Below are 17,850 nucleotides of genomic sequence, written 5' to 3' on the forward strand. Positions count from 1 at the left end.
CGCTATAGCTCCAGTTCTCCTTCATCTTAACTCCAAAACACCCCAGAAAATGCTTTGCTTTAGAATTCATCTCAAATTTGTGAGGCTTTGGGTAATTTTGTGGTTGTTTTTGTTTCTTTTTCTTTTCTTTCTTTACTTTATCTCAGGTGGTTACTTGTTTGTTTTTAATCTATTAAGTGTTGAACTGTTACAGTGGAGGTATTCTTAGTTTATCGGTTTATCTTTCCTTGAATGGTAATTTGTTCTGTAAGGATTTCTGATTTCCTGAGAACCACCGGCTATTGACAGATTGTGGTTTTTGTTTTTCATTTTTTCAAAGATGGCAAGTAATAGAGTTCATTGTATTAAACTTGTAAAGAAACAGGCAGTTGCCTTAAAGATATAGCCAAACAGGGCATGGAGGCACATGCCTGTCTCTATTCTCGGGTCTCAGAAGGCAGAGGCAGGAGGATGACAAGTACAAGGTCAGTTTAGACATCATAGCAACACTCTGTCTTAAGTTACAGGTTAAATTAGAGAAGAGCACACTGATTGTTTGGCTTTGGTTTTCACAGTTGTGCAGTGAGATTTCAAGTCTAGGTGCTCTGATAGGATCGTTAATTGCCAGTAGTTCTTAGTCAGCTAATGTAAGTGGATTTGCTAACCATGTTATGGAGCTGCAGTGAAAGGTCTTTCCTTTTTAACCCACTTGGAGATGTATCAGTTTCACTTATTCCCATAATCACAATAAGTACATTTGAGTTGTTAGAAATGGTCCCCATTTGCTCTTTTTACTATTCACCATTGGCACTTTCTAACAGTGTGGCTCCATGCTGGGCACTTTTTAGAAACTACGGAGATCTTATTTTTTCCCCTCACACTGATCTTCCCTTGTGGGGTGTGGCTGGTAAGATAAGACCCCTATGAAGTAATTAAATTATGGTACTAATGTAGGAAGTGATTAGTGCTGTAACAGTGCCTTATCTCTCTGTCTCTTGACATTAGCTCTCTTGTTAACACCCATGTCAGATGTTGTAAAACTCAACTCAGCTAAGTAGATTTCATTTTCTCGTGGAATTTGTATTTTCCAGCCTGTGCTCTGAGCACCAACTTAGAGTTAGTTTCTAGTTTCGACGAAAACCTATCTTTTTGCCTAGTTTTCACTGCAAACCCACCCAAAGGCCTAGATGGTTATTTTGACAATCACCAGTTAGACCAGAGCTCCTACCAGACTCAGTCAGGAGCCAGACTTCCATTATTTGGTTGGCAGCAAGTGGTCTACTTATTCCTGATCATCTGGTGCCAGGAGATGACTGAAGAATGTCACCTTCAGATCAAGATCCCTCATTTCCCCTTTGGCTTCTGGGGTGCTGACCTTCAACCTTGTTCTTTTCAAGTGTCCCATGCCCTCGCTGTTTTGTTATCCTGGACTTTCTCCTGGATCCTCTGCTCCTCTACAGAAGGTGGTCCTGCCATTGGTTCTCACCAGAGCAGGGTTTTCCTCTCAGAGCGTTTGTGGGTGGGAGAAAAGTTTTTGCCCAGTTGCATGTGGGAAGCCACAGCTGTGCAGGAAAAACAGATGGGCCAGGTCCCAGGGCCGCCTTCTCTTTAAATTTCCTTCAGTAAATCTGGGACCTACCTTTCTGTTGACTGCACAGTTTCTTACTTGCAATTCTTGGCTTCCTTTGGCATTTAGGTCTGTGAGGTGTGGTGCTGTTCTTTTAGTCTACTTTTCCTCCTTCCTGCAGAAGCTTTTGCTGTGAGGTGAGGGGACCACGTATGGTTTGCTCCTTGAATAGTGGTTAGGACCCCTAGAGCCTTCAAGCTATTTATTCTTAAAGTCTTGACAGGGTCTTTGGGGGTGGGGGTTGACGGTCGGTCGGCCGGCCGGCTCCTGTTCTTTCCTCCCCTCCCCACCCCTAACTGTCTGTTCTCTCCTCCCCTTTCTCACTGCATCTGAGCAATACATAGCAAGCACTTCTGAAAAGGCTCTTAGTTGGCTTATGTAATTGAGTAGAAGAGCAGTCTCTTGAGGGAGATTTTTTTCTTACATGATAGTCTTGAAAATGGTTCTTTAATTTTGGGATGTGCAAGTTCCTGTGGAATATAATCATATGCTGTGCACTGGAGATAACGGGTCAGTCCCTTCAAGGACACGAGGCAGCCTTCATTTGCTTTACTTCACTCACTCTTGGTTCTGTGAAACTGTTCTGCTGGCAGTTTGCCAGGAGACATTTGTAACTGGGACTGTTTCATGGGAATGCCACTTCTTCTGCCCTTTTCCGGTCACCATGGTTAGTGTGAGGTTGGCCCTCCGGAAAGAGTGAGGGTATGCCTGTTTCTGTCTGCCTGGGTGTGGCCAAGTGGCTTCCCCTGTAACAGAATCTCAGATTCCACTTCTAGCCTTAGACTAGTTGGTACTGAGGAGTTATTTGGAAACTGTGTCTTCCCACCAGTACTTAAGTGTTACCATTTGTCATCTCTCTAGAAGGTCAGGGAGTATTGAATTCCCCAATTGTTATTAACCTACTTGTTTATTTTTACTGAACCATTTTATCATCACCATGGCTTTCTAGCTTTTCTAAACCCCCGATTTCTTTTATCTTTTATGGCATTGACTTCGAGACTAAGCACATTCGTTATTCTTTCTTTTCTGCTCCCCAGCATTTTCAAGTGTGGCTATAGACTGTAGTTGTAACCAACCTTCTTATTAAATAAGAAACACAGAACCAATGCAAAGAAGAAAGCCAAGAGGTCAGAACTAAGAGCTAAAACCTTACCCTTCCTCCTGCGGTGGTCCGACCTCTCCGAACCAGAGCTACTTTCTGTGTTAAAGTCCTTATATAGAATTTCTGCTCTGCCTTCTCATTGGTTGTAAACCCAACCACATGACCGCCTCGTCACAGCCTGTCTATATAGACCTCCAGGTTTTCTATGATTAGTATTGCGATTAAAGGCATGTGTATCCAATAATGGCTGTATCCCTGAACACACTGAGACTTACCTAGCTCTGCCTACCAAGTGCTGGGATTACAAGCGTACACCACCACTGCCCTGCTTTCCTATGGCTTGCTAATAGCTCTGACCTCTGGGCAACTTTATTTATTAACATACAAATAACATTTTAATACAAATAAAATATCACCATAATAGACCTTCACTTTTTTTCCTTGGGATATGTGTGAAATGTATTGGATTGTAAATTTAGTACTTACCCATATCTGTGTCTGTAATAGACTTGCTTATTCTTAAAATGTATTTTGAGTGAGGAGTACACATAGAGTTAAGAAATAAAGCTGCCCCCACCCCCATTGCAACAACTCCTGGTAGGTGTTTGAGCATGACACTCCTGTAGACATACTTACGTATCTCCCATCTGGCTAAGGTGGCTACAAGTTTAAACGTCACCTCTGCTGCCTTGTAGCTTTGTGGTTAGCAGACTTTTTTGTTTTGTATTTTTGTTTTGTTTTTTTAAATAATAGAAATGTGCTGCTCTGTGTGTTAAGGACTACAAACCAATGGATATCCTTGTGGATCTGTCTCCTGGCTGCCAAGGGAATTGAAAGGTCCTTGATTGTAAATATGCCCAGGGCATGTGATACTGTTCCTATTTTAGGTCTATAATTCAGATGGAAATTGCAGCCTTTGTTTATTAAAAAGCCATGTGAGGCAGAGCTACTGGGACTGGTCCATTATTTACTGTTTGAAATTTTATTCATTTAAGTCTGATCATGTCTGTTCTTGTTTTAATTCAACAGTTTTAAGATCATCACAGAGTGTGATTCTGCTTGGCTACATTAATTAATATATTATAGTTTGTTTCATTTTTTAAGGCAAAAGTCAAACTCCTTATTGACCCTGTTTATTTCATAGCCCATTTTGAAGTTAAATATTCCCTCTGCATCATAGAAAGCCACATCTGTGCTGGACCAGCTTTTTCCCTTGTTTTGATAGAGGAGAAGAATATAAGGCATGTTTTGTGAGGGGAATAGCAGACAGTTAGTCTGCTGCACACAGGAATAGAAGTAGAAGACGTGGTGAGGAATGGCAGAAGGCGATCAACTAGGTTTAGTGGTAATAAACACCTGGCCTCTCTTTTCAGCCTTGACATTATCTCATATTTGCTTCTTAATATCACATATCACATTTATGTATGAAAGTCCCTGGGTATCATCATTAGTCCTGTTTGTCCACTGTCCTTTAGCTTCCTCTCCCTCTCTCCTGCATCAGTAACCATTATCTGTGTCTCAGATCTGTGTATATGTTTATACCTTCGCTGCTGATGCAGGTCTATGAATAACATAATACTCTTTTTGTCTGTTTATTCTGTATTTATGTAGGGTTTTAGTGTGTCTTTCTACAACTTCCTTTTCCTGTTCAATATTATTTTCAAGTTTATTCCATGGTTTTGTTGCTCCAATTCAGCTTGATTGCTATATTTTATTATACAGCTACACTATCCACAGTGTTAATATGGACATTACTATACTCGTCTTCTGTATGGGGTCTGAGGTCTAGGCTGTAAGTAACATTTCATTAAATAGAGGGGTGTGTCAACCAAACATCAGTGTGCAATACCATGTCAGAGTGACATTTTATATTTCTACTAGTAGGGAAAGGACATTTCTATCAATTTCCCACATTCTTTCCTTAAGAATTTTTGTCATTGTGACGGTTGTAATGTAGTTTCTCTGGTTATTGAAATTATTCTTTTTTCATAAACTTACCCTTCTGAGTTCTTTAGTGAAGTATCTCTGTATAGTCTTTGCCTCTTCTCCCATCAGTTTTCCAGTTTGTCAGAGTTTCTTACCATGAGTGATTGATCTGATGAGAAGAAAGTTCCACCACACCTCCCGCCCCTCCACCTAAAAGAAACTTGCATCTGCACAGATGTAGACCGGCAGGAAGTTGCTGTCTGTGTAAAGCCATTGCCCCACTGGTGTTCAAAGACACTGCTTTTGCCTCTCTTCTGATGTCACTCGTCTTTTCGCTGCTCGACTCTTGCCTGTCATTTCTCTCATCTGAAATTGGAACCCCAAACTCTTCTCCCTGCTCTCACCTCACTTCTCTCTGCATTTCAGCACAACTTTCAAAGTAGTTCGCTCACTTGCTCTCAATTTATTATTCTTCCCGTTCTCTTGTATACTCATTCTTAGACCTAATGTGGCTTTTACTCCTACTGTCCCCAAGAACTACTTTCATGAATTTACCAAGACCACTCTTAGCTGGATATAGAATTTGAACCTTCACCCATATCTTGCTTGGTCAGCTTTGCCATAATTGATACAGTTGATCAGTTCATCACTTTTCTTAGCTGTTCTTCTTTCTCCCTGTACGGATTTATTACCTTTCAGTGTTAGACAGGTTCCTGGGGATACAGTTATCACTCTACATGCTACAGCTTTCAGACTACTAAACCAGTTTGCACGCACTCCGGTTCCACATTTGTGCATCCAGCTGCACACTCAGCTCCATGTGGCTCTTAGCAGCTGAAGCCTGCAGGCCCACACCTCAGCCCCTGCTCTTACTCCTTCCTGTAGTCCACACCATCTGGTCTCCCTCTCTCATTTGATGACCCTTACTCATTAGATCCCAAAGTCATCCTTGATTCTTGTCTTTCTTTGACATTTCACATTCCGCTTAAATTCTTGCATTTAAAAAGTCACTCAGTAAGTCTTTGCTTCCCCCTTTTACTTTGCTCTGTCTTTCTGATAAAGAGCTTAAAAGTCTTACTAGAACAGCTTACCCAGCTTTTACTTACTCCCAGCCCTAGACTGTTGAACGCCAAGAAGTACTGAATCTTTTCAAGGTCATTATATTTTATGGCTACAGATTTTAGGCTAGGAAAAGCCTGAAAGCACGGATTTGACAGGAGGTCTCTGTTTTGCCTTTCAAAAGATCTTTGACCCCACACTTTCCTGTTTTGGCTATTGGCCTAAAATGCCTCCTGTCAAAAGGTCAGATGTGTCTTCATGTGCTGGGCTGTGGGTGTTGGAGACCTCTTGCTGGAGGAGAGAAATGGTTGTGGTTGTCTCTCCATCTCTAATGTGAGTCATTGCAGGGCCTACATTCAATGTCAGTTCTCAGGAGGAATAGTGATCACAGCACATATTGGTTTGTGTATTATCCACCCACCAGATAAAGCAAGCATTCTCTTTTATTTTTATTTTGAAAAAAATATTTCCATGTAAATTAGAATCTAACTAGACAGTCCCTTTTAGCAGGAAGATTCAGCCACAGTCCTGTTTCCCCAGAATACATTCCATACCTCAATTGCCTCTTAGAGATTTCAAAGGCTTTTATGTACCTGGTAATTTGGAGGAATTGCTTTTATTTTGTGGCTTCTTAGGGACTTCTAATATCTCTCTTGTAAGATGTTTGTAGATGTCAACAGCTCCTAGCTCTGAAGGGTTAGAGTAACAAGATCATTCTGTTTTCACTTGTGATACCTCGTCTTCTGCTTGTGCTATTTGTTCTTTCCTGGCTTCATGAGAGGCATATAATCAGACTCTGAGTTTGCCCTGTGTTTTATTAGGGTGCTTGCTGGCATACTATTTCCTCGCTTGCCTTCTTTTGAGGGGATTTTGTATCAGTCCAGCCCCAAAGAGTATCTTCAAAATAGAATTCTTGTTTACATAACAATTTGTCACGAGTATGTATGTGCCGTCCTATGGCTTTCACTGGGATACTTTCCATTTTTAATTTTAGTGTTCCAGTCAACTGTCGTTTTCTCATTCCTATGTGGAGTTTCAGGTATGTAGGTAAGACATGGAAATTCAACCTTCATGACACGGCATAAGGCTCTGAAAGGTAAACATCATTGTTTTGTTCAATTAATTTAAACCATTTTTGTTCACTAAGGCTTTTGTAACCACACTGCAACTCTTTGTAAAGAGATTTTCCTCTCTTGCTTGGTGAGTGTGAATCCATTGGTTCTACTTTATTCCTGAGGGCTGATTCTGATAACCATTGATTTTTGTCTTTATTAAAAATCCTGTTGGAACTGGGATGGAGTTCAGTGGAAGAGGGCTTTCCTAGCATGTGCCAACCTTTGGTTTGAGTCTCCTTACTGCAAAACGAAAGAAAACAGAGCAGAATCCTGTGCATTGCTAATAACTAAAATATGCCAGCTAATCTTCTGTGACATTGATAACTCTGTCTAGGACTTCTTTGTTAAATGTTATACTTGGCAACAAATATCAACTCATGTTAGATCAAAGAGATGATTCCAGTAAAGTCCATCTTGGCCCACCAAAGAATTTACTGGTTTTACAGGCGTGTATGTAGTCCTCTATAGGAGCATGAATAACTCAAAGGTTACCACACCATGAGAAGCCCACCCTAACATGAGTGATGACGAGTGAACGCTGGGTCCCTGCACCTCTGTTCATAAATTGCAGGCTGCTTGATAGGCTGGGGGGAGGTGTCTCTTCTCCCCAGGAATTGTTTATGGCTTTTTTAACTTCCAGGGAAGGATATGAACTTTAGATTCAGCTTTCTGTAACTTAGGAGATTGTTTGTTTGTTTGTTTTCTTTTCTTCACAACAACTTCTTAATTTGTGGCCCCTTGATTACACCTGGCTTCCAGGACATTTGTAAGCTATTCATAATACATCTTTTTTTTTTTTTTTATATTACCCAGCATTCCCTTAGACTGGGCAACTCCTACTTAGCACCTCCACTTTGATTTCTTCTGTTCTGTGGAATTCTCACATTTAGGGTCATACCTAAACATAGATAGTGGTCCTTTTGCGAAAGACCTTGTTCTGAGCTTGAACACTCATGCTCTTGAGAAGATGTGTTTTCTCTTTCTGAGAATGATAATCCCCCCCCTTTTTTTTTAAATTCTATGGAGGAAGTAGATGACAGTGGGATGATGAATGTGAAGCTCAAAATTCCTTGTAACTGAAAGAATTATTTACATTCTCATAAGAGATTTTCTTGACCATGGCAGTGAATTGAAATGTCTTATTATGTGTTCGATACATTAACGCTCAGTTAGCGTCTGAGAGGAAACACCTACTTCATTTCCTTTTCCTTCATGTTGACTTCAGGATGAGCTTTGCATGTAGCATTAAAATGATGAAGGTTCTTTACTGGAAAGCTGCTTAGGGAAAAAACCAGTTACAAATGCCTTTTTTAAATTAAGTATTACACAAATGAGACAGAGGCATCTCACTTTGTCAGAAACAAAATAGATGGTGAGGTCAGGACCATGTTAGCCTGCCATGGAGAATGGAGATCACTGGTTTACATATATGATAGGAAGCAGTTTCTGCTTTTCTCCTTCTGTACTTCTTCTTTTTTAATGTAATATGGGTCTTGGAGACCCTTACATCTATACATGCACTCATCTTCTCCTAGCATACTTAATCTGAGTATATACTAAAAGGGAGGTACTGTATGTGGCTCTGAGGAGTTAGAGGAAGAAAGAAATGTGTAGGGTCTTTGCTGTCATAGAACTTAAAGCCTCGTGTGAAAGAGACACTGAAGTAATCATATTAGACCGGATACAATCTCTCTCTTAAGCACATCCCTCAAGTTTCCACACCCACACCAAAGGCAGGAAGCTCTGGACTTCTTAGTCCTGTCATCAGGACTCAGTGTTGGATTTCTACCCTTTTCTCCTCTGTTCACTGTGCCACAGTCAAATTATGTTAATTCAGTTCTAAAGGTTCTCATAACTCTGAAGTTCTGGTCATTCCTACTCTTGTTACCTTCATCCAGATTTTTTTTTTTTTTTTTTTTTTTAGGTTTTTTGAGACAGGGTTTCTCTGTGTAGCTTTGCGCCTTTCCTGGAACTCACTCTGTAGCCCAGGCTGGCCTCGAACTCGCAGAGATCCGCCTGCCTCTGCCTCCCGAGTGCTGGGATTAAAGGCGTGCGCCACCACCGCCCGGCCAGATATTCTTATCATCTGCAGGGGACGGTTGTTTGGAGCAACTTTGGAAGAGGAGTGTAGGGCCATAAGGTGATGAGCGAAGTCGTGCATGTTGAAATGCATTCCTCTCTGTCTCTTTCCTTGTTCTGTTTTTTCTAATTCTAATTTTCACACTATTTTTTCCCTGTCCTGCAAATACATTAAATTCTATATGTCAGTGAAACTTTTCTGAATCACTTCCTCCTTTCCATTTCCCTGAATTCTTATCCCATCGTTTTGTACTTATTCAAAACTGCTTTGGATTGCTACTTTGTATCTGGGATCTCTTCTATTACTATGTTAAATTTTCTTTTGAGTCCAGAATGTAAACGTATTAGCTAGTTTAGATATAGTTAGTAGTTGGTAGGTACTTAATAGCTGTTTTGAAATTAGATTTAGAGTGTGTGTGTGTGTGTGTGTGTGTGTGTGTGTGTGTGTGTGTGCGTGTGCGCGTGCGTGCGTGCGTGCGTACGTGCGTGTGTGTGTGCATGCATGGGCCCAATGGTCCCAGAGTATACTGAATTTCTTCTGTGTTGCTTATTTCCAGCCGGGGTCACTACAATTGCTCCCTTTGAGCCTGCCACTTGAAAAAGAAATTCTCTTCCAAATGAAGCATTTCAATCAACTATTTAGTAACCAGTTATAAGATGTCTAGTATTTAGTTAATATTTATGATCCTGGGAGACAATCGGTTTCACATATATTCCTATGTGTTACAGTCTTGCCTTTGTTAATTTTTACTATTTCCAATAGCATATTCTATTTTGCTTGCAGGATAAGAACAAGAAGCTGCGTCCCCTATATGACATTCCCTACATGTTTGAGGCCCGGGAATTTCTTCGAAAAAAGCTCATTGGGAAGAAGGTAAGTAATGAGTGTACATTTGCAAGTGTTTGGACTTAGTCTCATGCTTTAGGAGTGATAATTTTAAAGTAGGTCCTTTCTAGGCCCTTTAGCAGCAGATGACACTCCCGACCAAGTCAAGTGGAATTACTTTGATATGAAGAGGCGTGTCTGTGTGTCAGGAAGTGGTACCCTTTGGGAGAGGTTTAAAATTGGGGCCCTGACCATAGTTTGATTGTTAGTGCTCTCACGGCAGGTTCCAGGCTCAATTCCAGTTTCAATAATTGCATATTGCCCCACACTGCATTCAGTTGGCTCTGCTGTTCTCTTCAGCCACCTCCATTATAAGTCTGGGGCCATGGGAGTTAGTAGTAAGGGAAAGTTGCTGCTTTTTTTGTGTTTCTTCTACTTCTGAGGGGCAAGATGTCTACAGGAGAGGGAAGTCTTGTTCTCTTTTAGGAATATGGGTAGGAAAATGCATTATATGTGAATGCTACCTGGCCTTTGAAATTTCCAATAGCCTCTACTCTAGCTACTGAGACAGTAGGGACTTTAATGGGAAGTGCTTGCGTGACTTCTCAGGAACTGATGTAAAGACTGCTTGCTGGGTAGTATGTTGACTTTACAGTCCCAGGGCTTAGAGATCTAGAGTGCCTGTCCTAATAATATTTTTATGGTAATAGTCTCCAAGCGTTATGAATAGTGAGCTTTTTAATGTATCTTTATTTTCATGACATCTTATTCCAAAGTTCAGGACCAGTTGTGTCTTGGATGTACAAAGAAAATAAATAGGATGATTGTTCAGGAAGGGACTATGAATCATGTTCTAGTTTAGGATTTTAAGAGAGATTTCCTATTATGGGTTGATTTTTATATTATAATACCTTCCAAATACTATAGTACTTCAGAATACCATAATTGTCTTATTTGGTCTAGTCTTTTTTTAAAAAAATTTTTATAACCATAACTTCTTTATTGATTCTTTGGGAATTTCACATCATGCATCCCAAGTCCACTCACCTCCCAGTCCCCCCATTCCTCTCCTCACCTCTGCAGCACCCCTGAAAGAAAATTTAAAAAATTGAATCAAAATAAAATAACGCAAGCAAGCGAACAAACAAAAACATGAATCAAACAAAACCACCTTGCTTCTCCATCTTTCCCATCTCTCCAACACCTCTTTATTTGTCCTGGTGGCATTGGGATCGGTGTGTCACATAGTACACCCTTTTGTCCAATCAGCTTTACTCGCAAATGTTCATTGCAATGAGTCACTGGTCTGGTTCAAGGCCTCTGGTTTCTGGTACACCATCATCACTGGATTCTTACCGGAACTCCTCTGAGAATTTCTGCAGCTGCCCTGAGTCATAGAGATCCTGTGTGGATATTATTCCACAGGATCAGTCCTTTCTCAAGAGCTCCAGCAGGTCCTAGATGGGGTAGATGCTAGGGTGGGCCACCCCAAGGCCCAGCTCTGGGCCTGGGTGGCAGCTGAGCTGGTCAGTTCTGGCCACTGGGGGCACCCACCTCAGGTGAGCGGGAGGAGACAGCCCCCCCTAAGCCCATACCATCAGGATCGGTTCTCCCTCTACTGTGGTGAGGGGTGTGGCTATCTCTCCTGAGTGCAGAGGTCAACTCTCTTGCTGCAGTGTCCAGAGAGAGGCAGGGCCACCTTTCCCAGGGCCAGTGAAGTGTGGGCCAGCTCAGCATGACCCTCTGATTCATCTCGAATGATTCCTGTGGCCCCTGAGGTGACACAGGCCATAGATATCAATTTGATCTGATCTTAACCATTAAACCCATGTTATTTACCCCTCCCCTAGCCAGATGATGTTTTGACAGTTTAATACAGCTCTGAGTCTCAGCTGGCCTAGGATGCACCTATTCCTACCCACAGACAAGATATGGTGTATTTCAGGACAGCCTCAAACATGCAGTGTAGCAACAGATCTCCTTCCCTGAGCTCTTGCCTCTACTTCCCAGGTTCTGGGATTACAAGTATGTGCTCCCATAGCCAAAAAAAATCCCTAGCTTTTGAATTAATGTCAAAATAATGTATTATAAACATAGTCACTTGTCTGGATATGGTGACACATGCCTGCAGTCCTAGCATTTGAGAAGTTGAAGCAGAGAAGTCAAGAGTTCAAGGTCAGCCTAGATTACATGGGATCCTATCTTAAAAAAACAAACTATATAAATAGGTTTATTATATTTGATACTTGGTAGCTTGGTAAATTATAGCAAAATATTTTGAAGTTGGATGTAAGTTGAAATCACTAATTCTGGATTCCCTAAAATGAGTATTAAATCTCCCCAGGCTCCTTCAGAGAATAGGCTCATTTGTCATTGTATAAAACTTGACAGAGTGCTATATTCATTCATGAAGTGTAGTGGGAATGATGGCTTTAGGTCTCTTTCAATTTCCAGATTCGCTGTTATCTGATGCAATGTCTAACATCTCTATCTTTCCCACTTGATATCATATCACTCACTCACTGTCTCATAAACAGTTGCGTATAGACAACCAAGGGATTCCATGGATTTGGAAGGAAGCATGCACAGTCACCCAGAAGTGACAGCACAGACTTGATTTGTGTGGTAGGGTCTGTCATATATTATGGCACCCACTAGTTTCTTTTAAGTATTGCCCTGCTGTGATTCTGTGTTATTCCTGGGCACACAGATCACAGTCTATTGCAGCTTCTGCTGAGTAGCCCTGGAGTGCTAGCAAGGGCTGTACTCTCAAGGACTGTGTGTCAGGCCACTGTAAAGTCCTCCATCACAGAATAAGAGGACTGACCTCAAACGTCAGGTACGATGTCAATTCTTAAGCAATTAGGTACCTTCTTAGTGGGAGCAGCCTCATTTACTGGTTCTTTTGCAAGGGACTTGATTAAATTCTGTTTGTGATGAGACCAAGCTTTGTCCCCCACAGTGACATTGTATAAATGATGAATACTGTATCCTCATGTAGGGAGCTGGGTGCATCCCAGCTCTGTTGGGCTGGAACATTCCTGATGCAAACCACTTTTCCTGATACACCACCTGAAACCACTTGCCTGTCTTCTGGGCTTGTCAGTTACGACAGTCAACACCCATGAGCTCTGGCGTCTGGGAGCAGGCAGGGCAGTAGCTGCCTCAGGGGGGCTGGCTAGCACATCATTGCACATTTCTGCCAATTCCCTTCAGACCTCTGCAGCTGTTCAGCATGGTACATGGTGATTAGGAGCCACTGCGAGGAGCATGTGTGCCTGTGTGCATGAAAGCTGATTAGGGCAGCCTGTCACAGGTTAAGGAAGATGTGGAGGTGAAATCATCTTCTCTGCCTCCTCCCTGAGAGTCAGTGATAATGGCATTTTTGAGAGATGTCTAGAATGTGGAGAATTAAGATGGAAGGTAAAATGCTAAGATGTTTTATTGGTTTTGATGGCTCCTCTTCCATCTGTGGGCATTCACATTGATTTAAATCCATTTACATAGGTTTCACTCTGGATGTGGGCCATACAGCCTTAGTAAGGATGAATGCTCTGGAGTCTTGCTTTCTTCATTGTGGACTGGAATAGTGTTTGCCTCTCTTTTCCCAGAGCTGTGCTGTGAGAATACACGATGAGACAGTCTTTCATGGTAGTCCAGATGCGAAGAAGGTGTGAGGATTTTTTTGCTTAAAAAGAGTTATTTTTCTTCAGAATCTAGAGTCGCCCTGCCCTCTCAGATTGATTTCTGGCTCTCAGGTCAAGAGAAATGAATCAGTATACAACTGGCATCATGATTTCATTGTTTTTCTGTTTTTTGTTGTTGTTTCTATTAACTTTGCCACTTTTCAACTCATTGTGCAGGTTGATGTGGAAACTGATGAGCTGTGGGATCAGGCTGTTAGCTTCCCCCAACAAACGTGTATTCCTTACTAAAGGAGGTGCATGTTTAAGGGTGTGGGAGATGTGTGTATCACCTCATCCTCCTCTTTCCCCACTATCACCTGCTGTCCTCTCACTAGGATCTCAGCTGTCAGATAGTCATGGCAAATGACTTTCCTGCGATTGCTTCAGAGTCATCATGACATAGAAGCTGTGATGATTTTAGCTGTTTGTTTGTTTGTTTGTTTAAAGCTTCTCAGGTTGATATCCTCAATGTCTAAGATGGTGACTTGTTTTATTTTAAACTTTTTTATTGATTCTTTGTGGATTTCACATTATGCATCCCAATCCCATTCATCTCCCCATCCCTTCATATCCACCCTCTGCCCTTGCAACCTTTCCCCAAAATAAAAGAAAATTTAAAAGAAAAACAAAAACCACAAACAAACAAACAAAAGTCTCAGTAAGGGAGCTGTAGTTTGACACCATATACCCTTTAATCCATACATCTTTACTTGTAAATGTTCATTGCAGTGAGCTCATTGGTCTGGTTCAAATCCCCCAGCTTTGGCTACACATACAGTGACTTCTTAAAGGAGCCATTATATCTGCCCACTAGTAACAGCAGAAACTGCGCTCTCGGTCTCTGTCTCTACTGTGTGTGTGTGTGTGTGTGTGTGTGTGTGTGTGTGTGTCTGTGTCTGTGTCTGTGTGTGTGTGTCTGTGTGTCTGCCTGTCTGTCTGTCTGTCTCCCTACTCCCCTGCTCCCCCACCCCCAAACCATAAAGAACAGCTTATGTTAAAAAAAAAAGTGAGAGTGCATATCTCAATCATTTTGTTTTCAGTAGAAAAGCTGGGTCTTCATTGGGGGTTTCCTTGAGCTTTCTCACAGAGTAAGTAATGCCAAGTTCCAGTATTTTCTCCCTTGTCACACAGCATTTACAAATGACATATGAATCATTCCTATAACTCTTGTCCCTTAATTGCAGAATTTCTATCACCATGGGAACCATTGTGTTCAAAGTTGGAACCTGTTTAAATAATTGAGGGTCAAAAATGGTGGAGGAGCTATAACTGTAAGAAGCCTGAGTTCATGGATGCATCAAGCCTGGTGGTAGATGCTCACTGTAGGCTTTCAAGCACCAGAGACCTCATTTCTTTTAATAAATCTATGGATGAGACTCATTTGTAAACTAATTGGTGCCTTTGTTTCATTTTTATGCCATTGAAATTTGTTCTGTGAACTAACTTGGCTCTTAAAATTAACCTTTTTTCTTGATTGATGCAGACATTTTAGAATTATGGGGTTATAAATCCTTTGTTGAGGGTTATTTCATCCCCAGATTGTTTTCAATTGTTGGTTTCTTTTAAGAATCCACCTTTCTAAAACATGTATTTTTGGGATGCAAAGCTGGAAAAATCTCCTTGTATGCCAAATCAGTCATATCCAGAACTGATGTATTGTCCTGTATCAAACATGTCGCTAGGTCGTTCCTGGTTTGTGGGAATTAATGACCTTTTCGTGCCAGTTAGTCCTTTGTCACTGAGACACAATTCCTCATTTAAGTAACTGATAGGGAAGAATGGTATATTTTGACTCATTACTTCAGAGGTCCCATTGCTGTGGGCCTGTGGGAAACCAGACATCATGGTGGCAAGAAGCTTGTCACAAAGGATCCTGTCACCTCATGGCAGCCAGGAAGCCAAGAAAGGAGCCAAGAGACAGTTGTGTGTCTTGATAAGATACTAGTTACTACTTCTTCCAGCAAAGGCCTGCCTCTTAGGATACTGTCACAATCCATTTCCTTCTGTGTGACTCCGCGTATTAGTTGGAAACCAAGCCAACCACACAGGAGTCTTTTTGTAGCACTTATTCCAGATAGTCACCAACTATCATCATATGTCCAGTTGCCCTTTGGTAGCCATGGGGGTATTCATTCTTGTCCCTCACGGAATGCCAGAATACTCACTCAATCCCCCTTTATTAGATGATGTAGTGTTTGCATGTATAACCTGTGCATATCCTCCTAGAGTATTTCAGTCATCTCCAGGTGCTTGTACTTAGTATACTGTGAATGTTATATGAATAGATGTTAGGCTGTTATATGAATAGATGCTGCGGAGATCATGGCAAGGCGACAGCAAGTGTTTGTAATCTGTGGTTGATGAACCTGTGCACTTGGAGCCGGTAGAGCCACGCAGTGCTGCAGCCCGTGTGTCCAAAGTTTTCTGCTTTTCATTGCACCTTTGCTGCTCCTCTGGTAGCTCTCTGGCTGGGGCTCCTACAGTCATCTTTTGGTTTTCAGTTCTTAAGATTTCTTGGTATTTCATGTGTGTTTACCTGCATTTATGTATATGAACTGTGCGAATTCTTGTACCTATAGAGGCCAGGAGAGGACATCGGATTGATACCCTGGAAACTGGAGTTGCAGCCATTTGTGAGCGTCCACATGGGTGCTGGGAACTGAACCTGGGTCCTGGCCCAGAGCAGCAAGTGTTCTGAACCATTGAGCCCTTTCTCCAGGCCCTCCTGCACCATTCTTGCTGGTTTTTCCTGTCTCTTTTTCCCTGTAAAGCGAATAAAAGGACCCTCAGCTGTGCTTTTGCCTAATGATATTGGCTTCCCTTGCTCTTGGTGGCCTGCTGCCCTGGTTCCAGCACAGGGTGGTCCTTTATTTCTTATTTTCTTTATCCCCCCCTTCACTGCTTACTTTCTTTTTGTCCTTTCAGAGACAAATTAAGTTTGACTTAAGAAAACATTCTTGGCGTTTCCTGCTTTCCCATAATTTACCATGTACACATTTCATAGTTTACAATACTACTATATTTGGAAAACCACATGTAAATAGCTGCCTCTCTTATTAGGTCTATTTTATTATGCCCATTAGGGCTTTCGATCTCTGTGTCCAGTAGAGAGTTCAGGTGCTCAGTTAATTTTTACTGAGTCAGTTAACTTCAGAGTCACTGGGATCAAGTTGTAGAGATGAGTTTGCACCCAAAATAAGAAGATAAGAACATATGGGGGGGGGGGTGAAGTCAAACTCAATTGATTAATTTGAATCAGCCAAATGTGCTTGGCCCAGAAGAAGACTTCCTTTATTCAATAACCCCAGAGAAATCTAGAAATGGCTAATGCTCTATGCAGTGGGGTATTGTGCTCTGGGGCAGTGTGCTTCTGTGAGGGAGGCTGACAGCCCAACTGAAATTCATAGCTTTCTTCCTGCTGGATGGATATTTAAGATATCTAAGCAGGTTTTATGAGCAGTTTCACTGTTGTCATTTGCTGACTACTTTGCATGACTTTCACTTCGTTCTGCTCTTCAAAAGCATATAATGTGCGACCTTTGTGTTTTGCTTGTTTGTTTGATGTTGTTATGGTTTTGTTTGTTTGTTTGTTTTGAGAAAAAGTCTTACTATGTAGCCCTGGCTGGCCTTGAACTAGCTATTTAGACTTGCTGTTCTTGAACTCATAGAGATCCATGTGTATCCACTTCCAAAGTGCTGGACTTCAAGGTTTATACCACCCTTTTCGTTCATTTATTTTAGCCAGTTACAGCCACTGCTTATTGAAGTTTCTTCTCATAGTAGGTACTGAATTCTTAAGAGTATGTTTTCATGTTTGATTTTTACCTACACCTTAAAGTATAGAATAGTCTCATTTTTACAGGTGAAAAACCTGAAAACTACAGAAACTGAATACTTTATCCATATGCTTTCACTTAATTGTTATATTGAATTAAGGACCAAACTAGAAGGATCTGCTTTCCCGTGTGTATACTGACTCAAATGTCAGTAAGGCCATAGTACTTTAGGGGTAGTGTCACTTTCTGTGTATAACAGGCCTTTTACGTGCTACAAGAAGTTGAAGAAGGACATTAACCTTGTCCTAGTCTAGAGCTTTGAGGAGGAATCTGACTTCTGAGTGCCTACTGCCCTCTAGACATTGTCTCATTAATTAGTCTTTGAGATGTCCCTGTTAGGGGGTGTTTTGTTCTGTGTATAACACAATTATATTGCATGCTTTTCTCTACCTTACACAGGCAAGGGGCTCAAGAGCAACGTGGCTGAGATGGTGGTAAATCTTTATTTCTCTTTCTCCCTAATCCTTCGGCATAGCTGCAGCTACTGAATATCTGAGAGTAAGGAGGGGTAGGTGCTGCTCACCCCCCTAACCTCCCCTACTACTCCCCATCCCAGCCCCAGTCAGGGAGGTGAGTGACTTTTGGGAGGTTAGTTTATTCCCCTAGACAGGAACA

The 17,850-nt window shown here is 41.5% G+C and overlaps 1 protein-coding gene across 1 annotated transcript in view; it reads left to right on the forward strand.

Annotated features, from left to right (window-relative positions):
* Positions 1-17,850, forward strand: part of Snd1 (staphylococcal nuclease and tudor domain containing 1) — a 421,942-nt gene that overhangs the window by 140,148 nt on the left and 263,944 nt on the right. The window contains exon 11 of the mRNA XM_052719698.1: positions 9,672-9,761. Within this exon, the coding sequence (XP_052575658.1) occupies positions 9,672-9,761 (90 nt within the window). The remainder of the gene's footprint in view (positions 1-9,671; positions 9,762-17,850) is intronic.

This window comes from Peromyscus californicus, unplaced genomic scaffold, assembly GCF_007827085.1.
Source record: "Peromyscus californicus insignis strain IS unplaced genomic scaffold, ASM782708v3 Scaffold_6__1_contigs__length_162567912, whole genome shotgun sequence".
Lineage (NCBI taxonomy): Eukaryota > Metazoa > Chordata > Mammalia > Rodentia > Cricetidae > Peromyscus > Peromyscus californicus.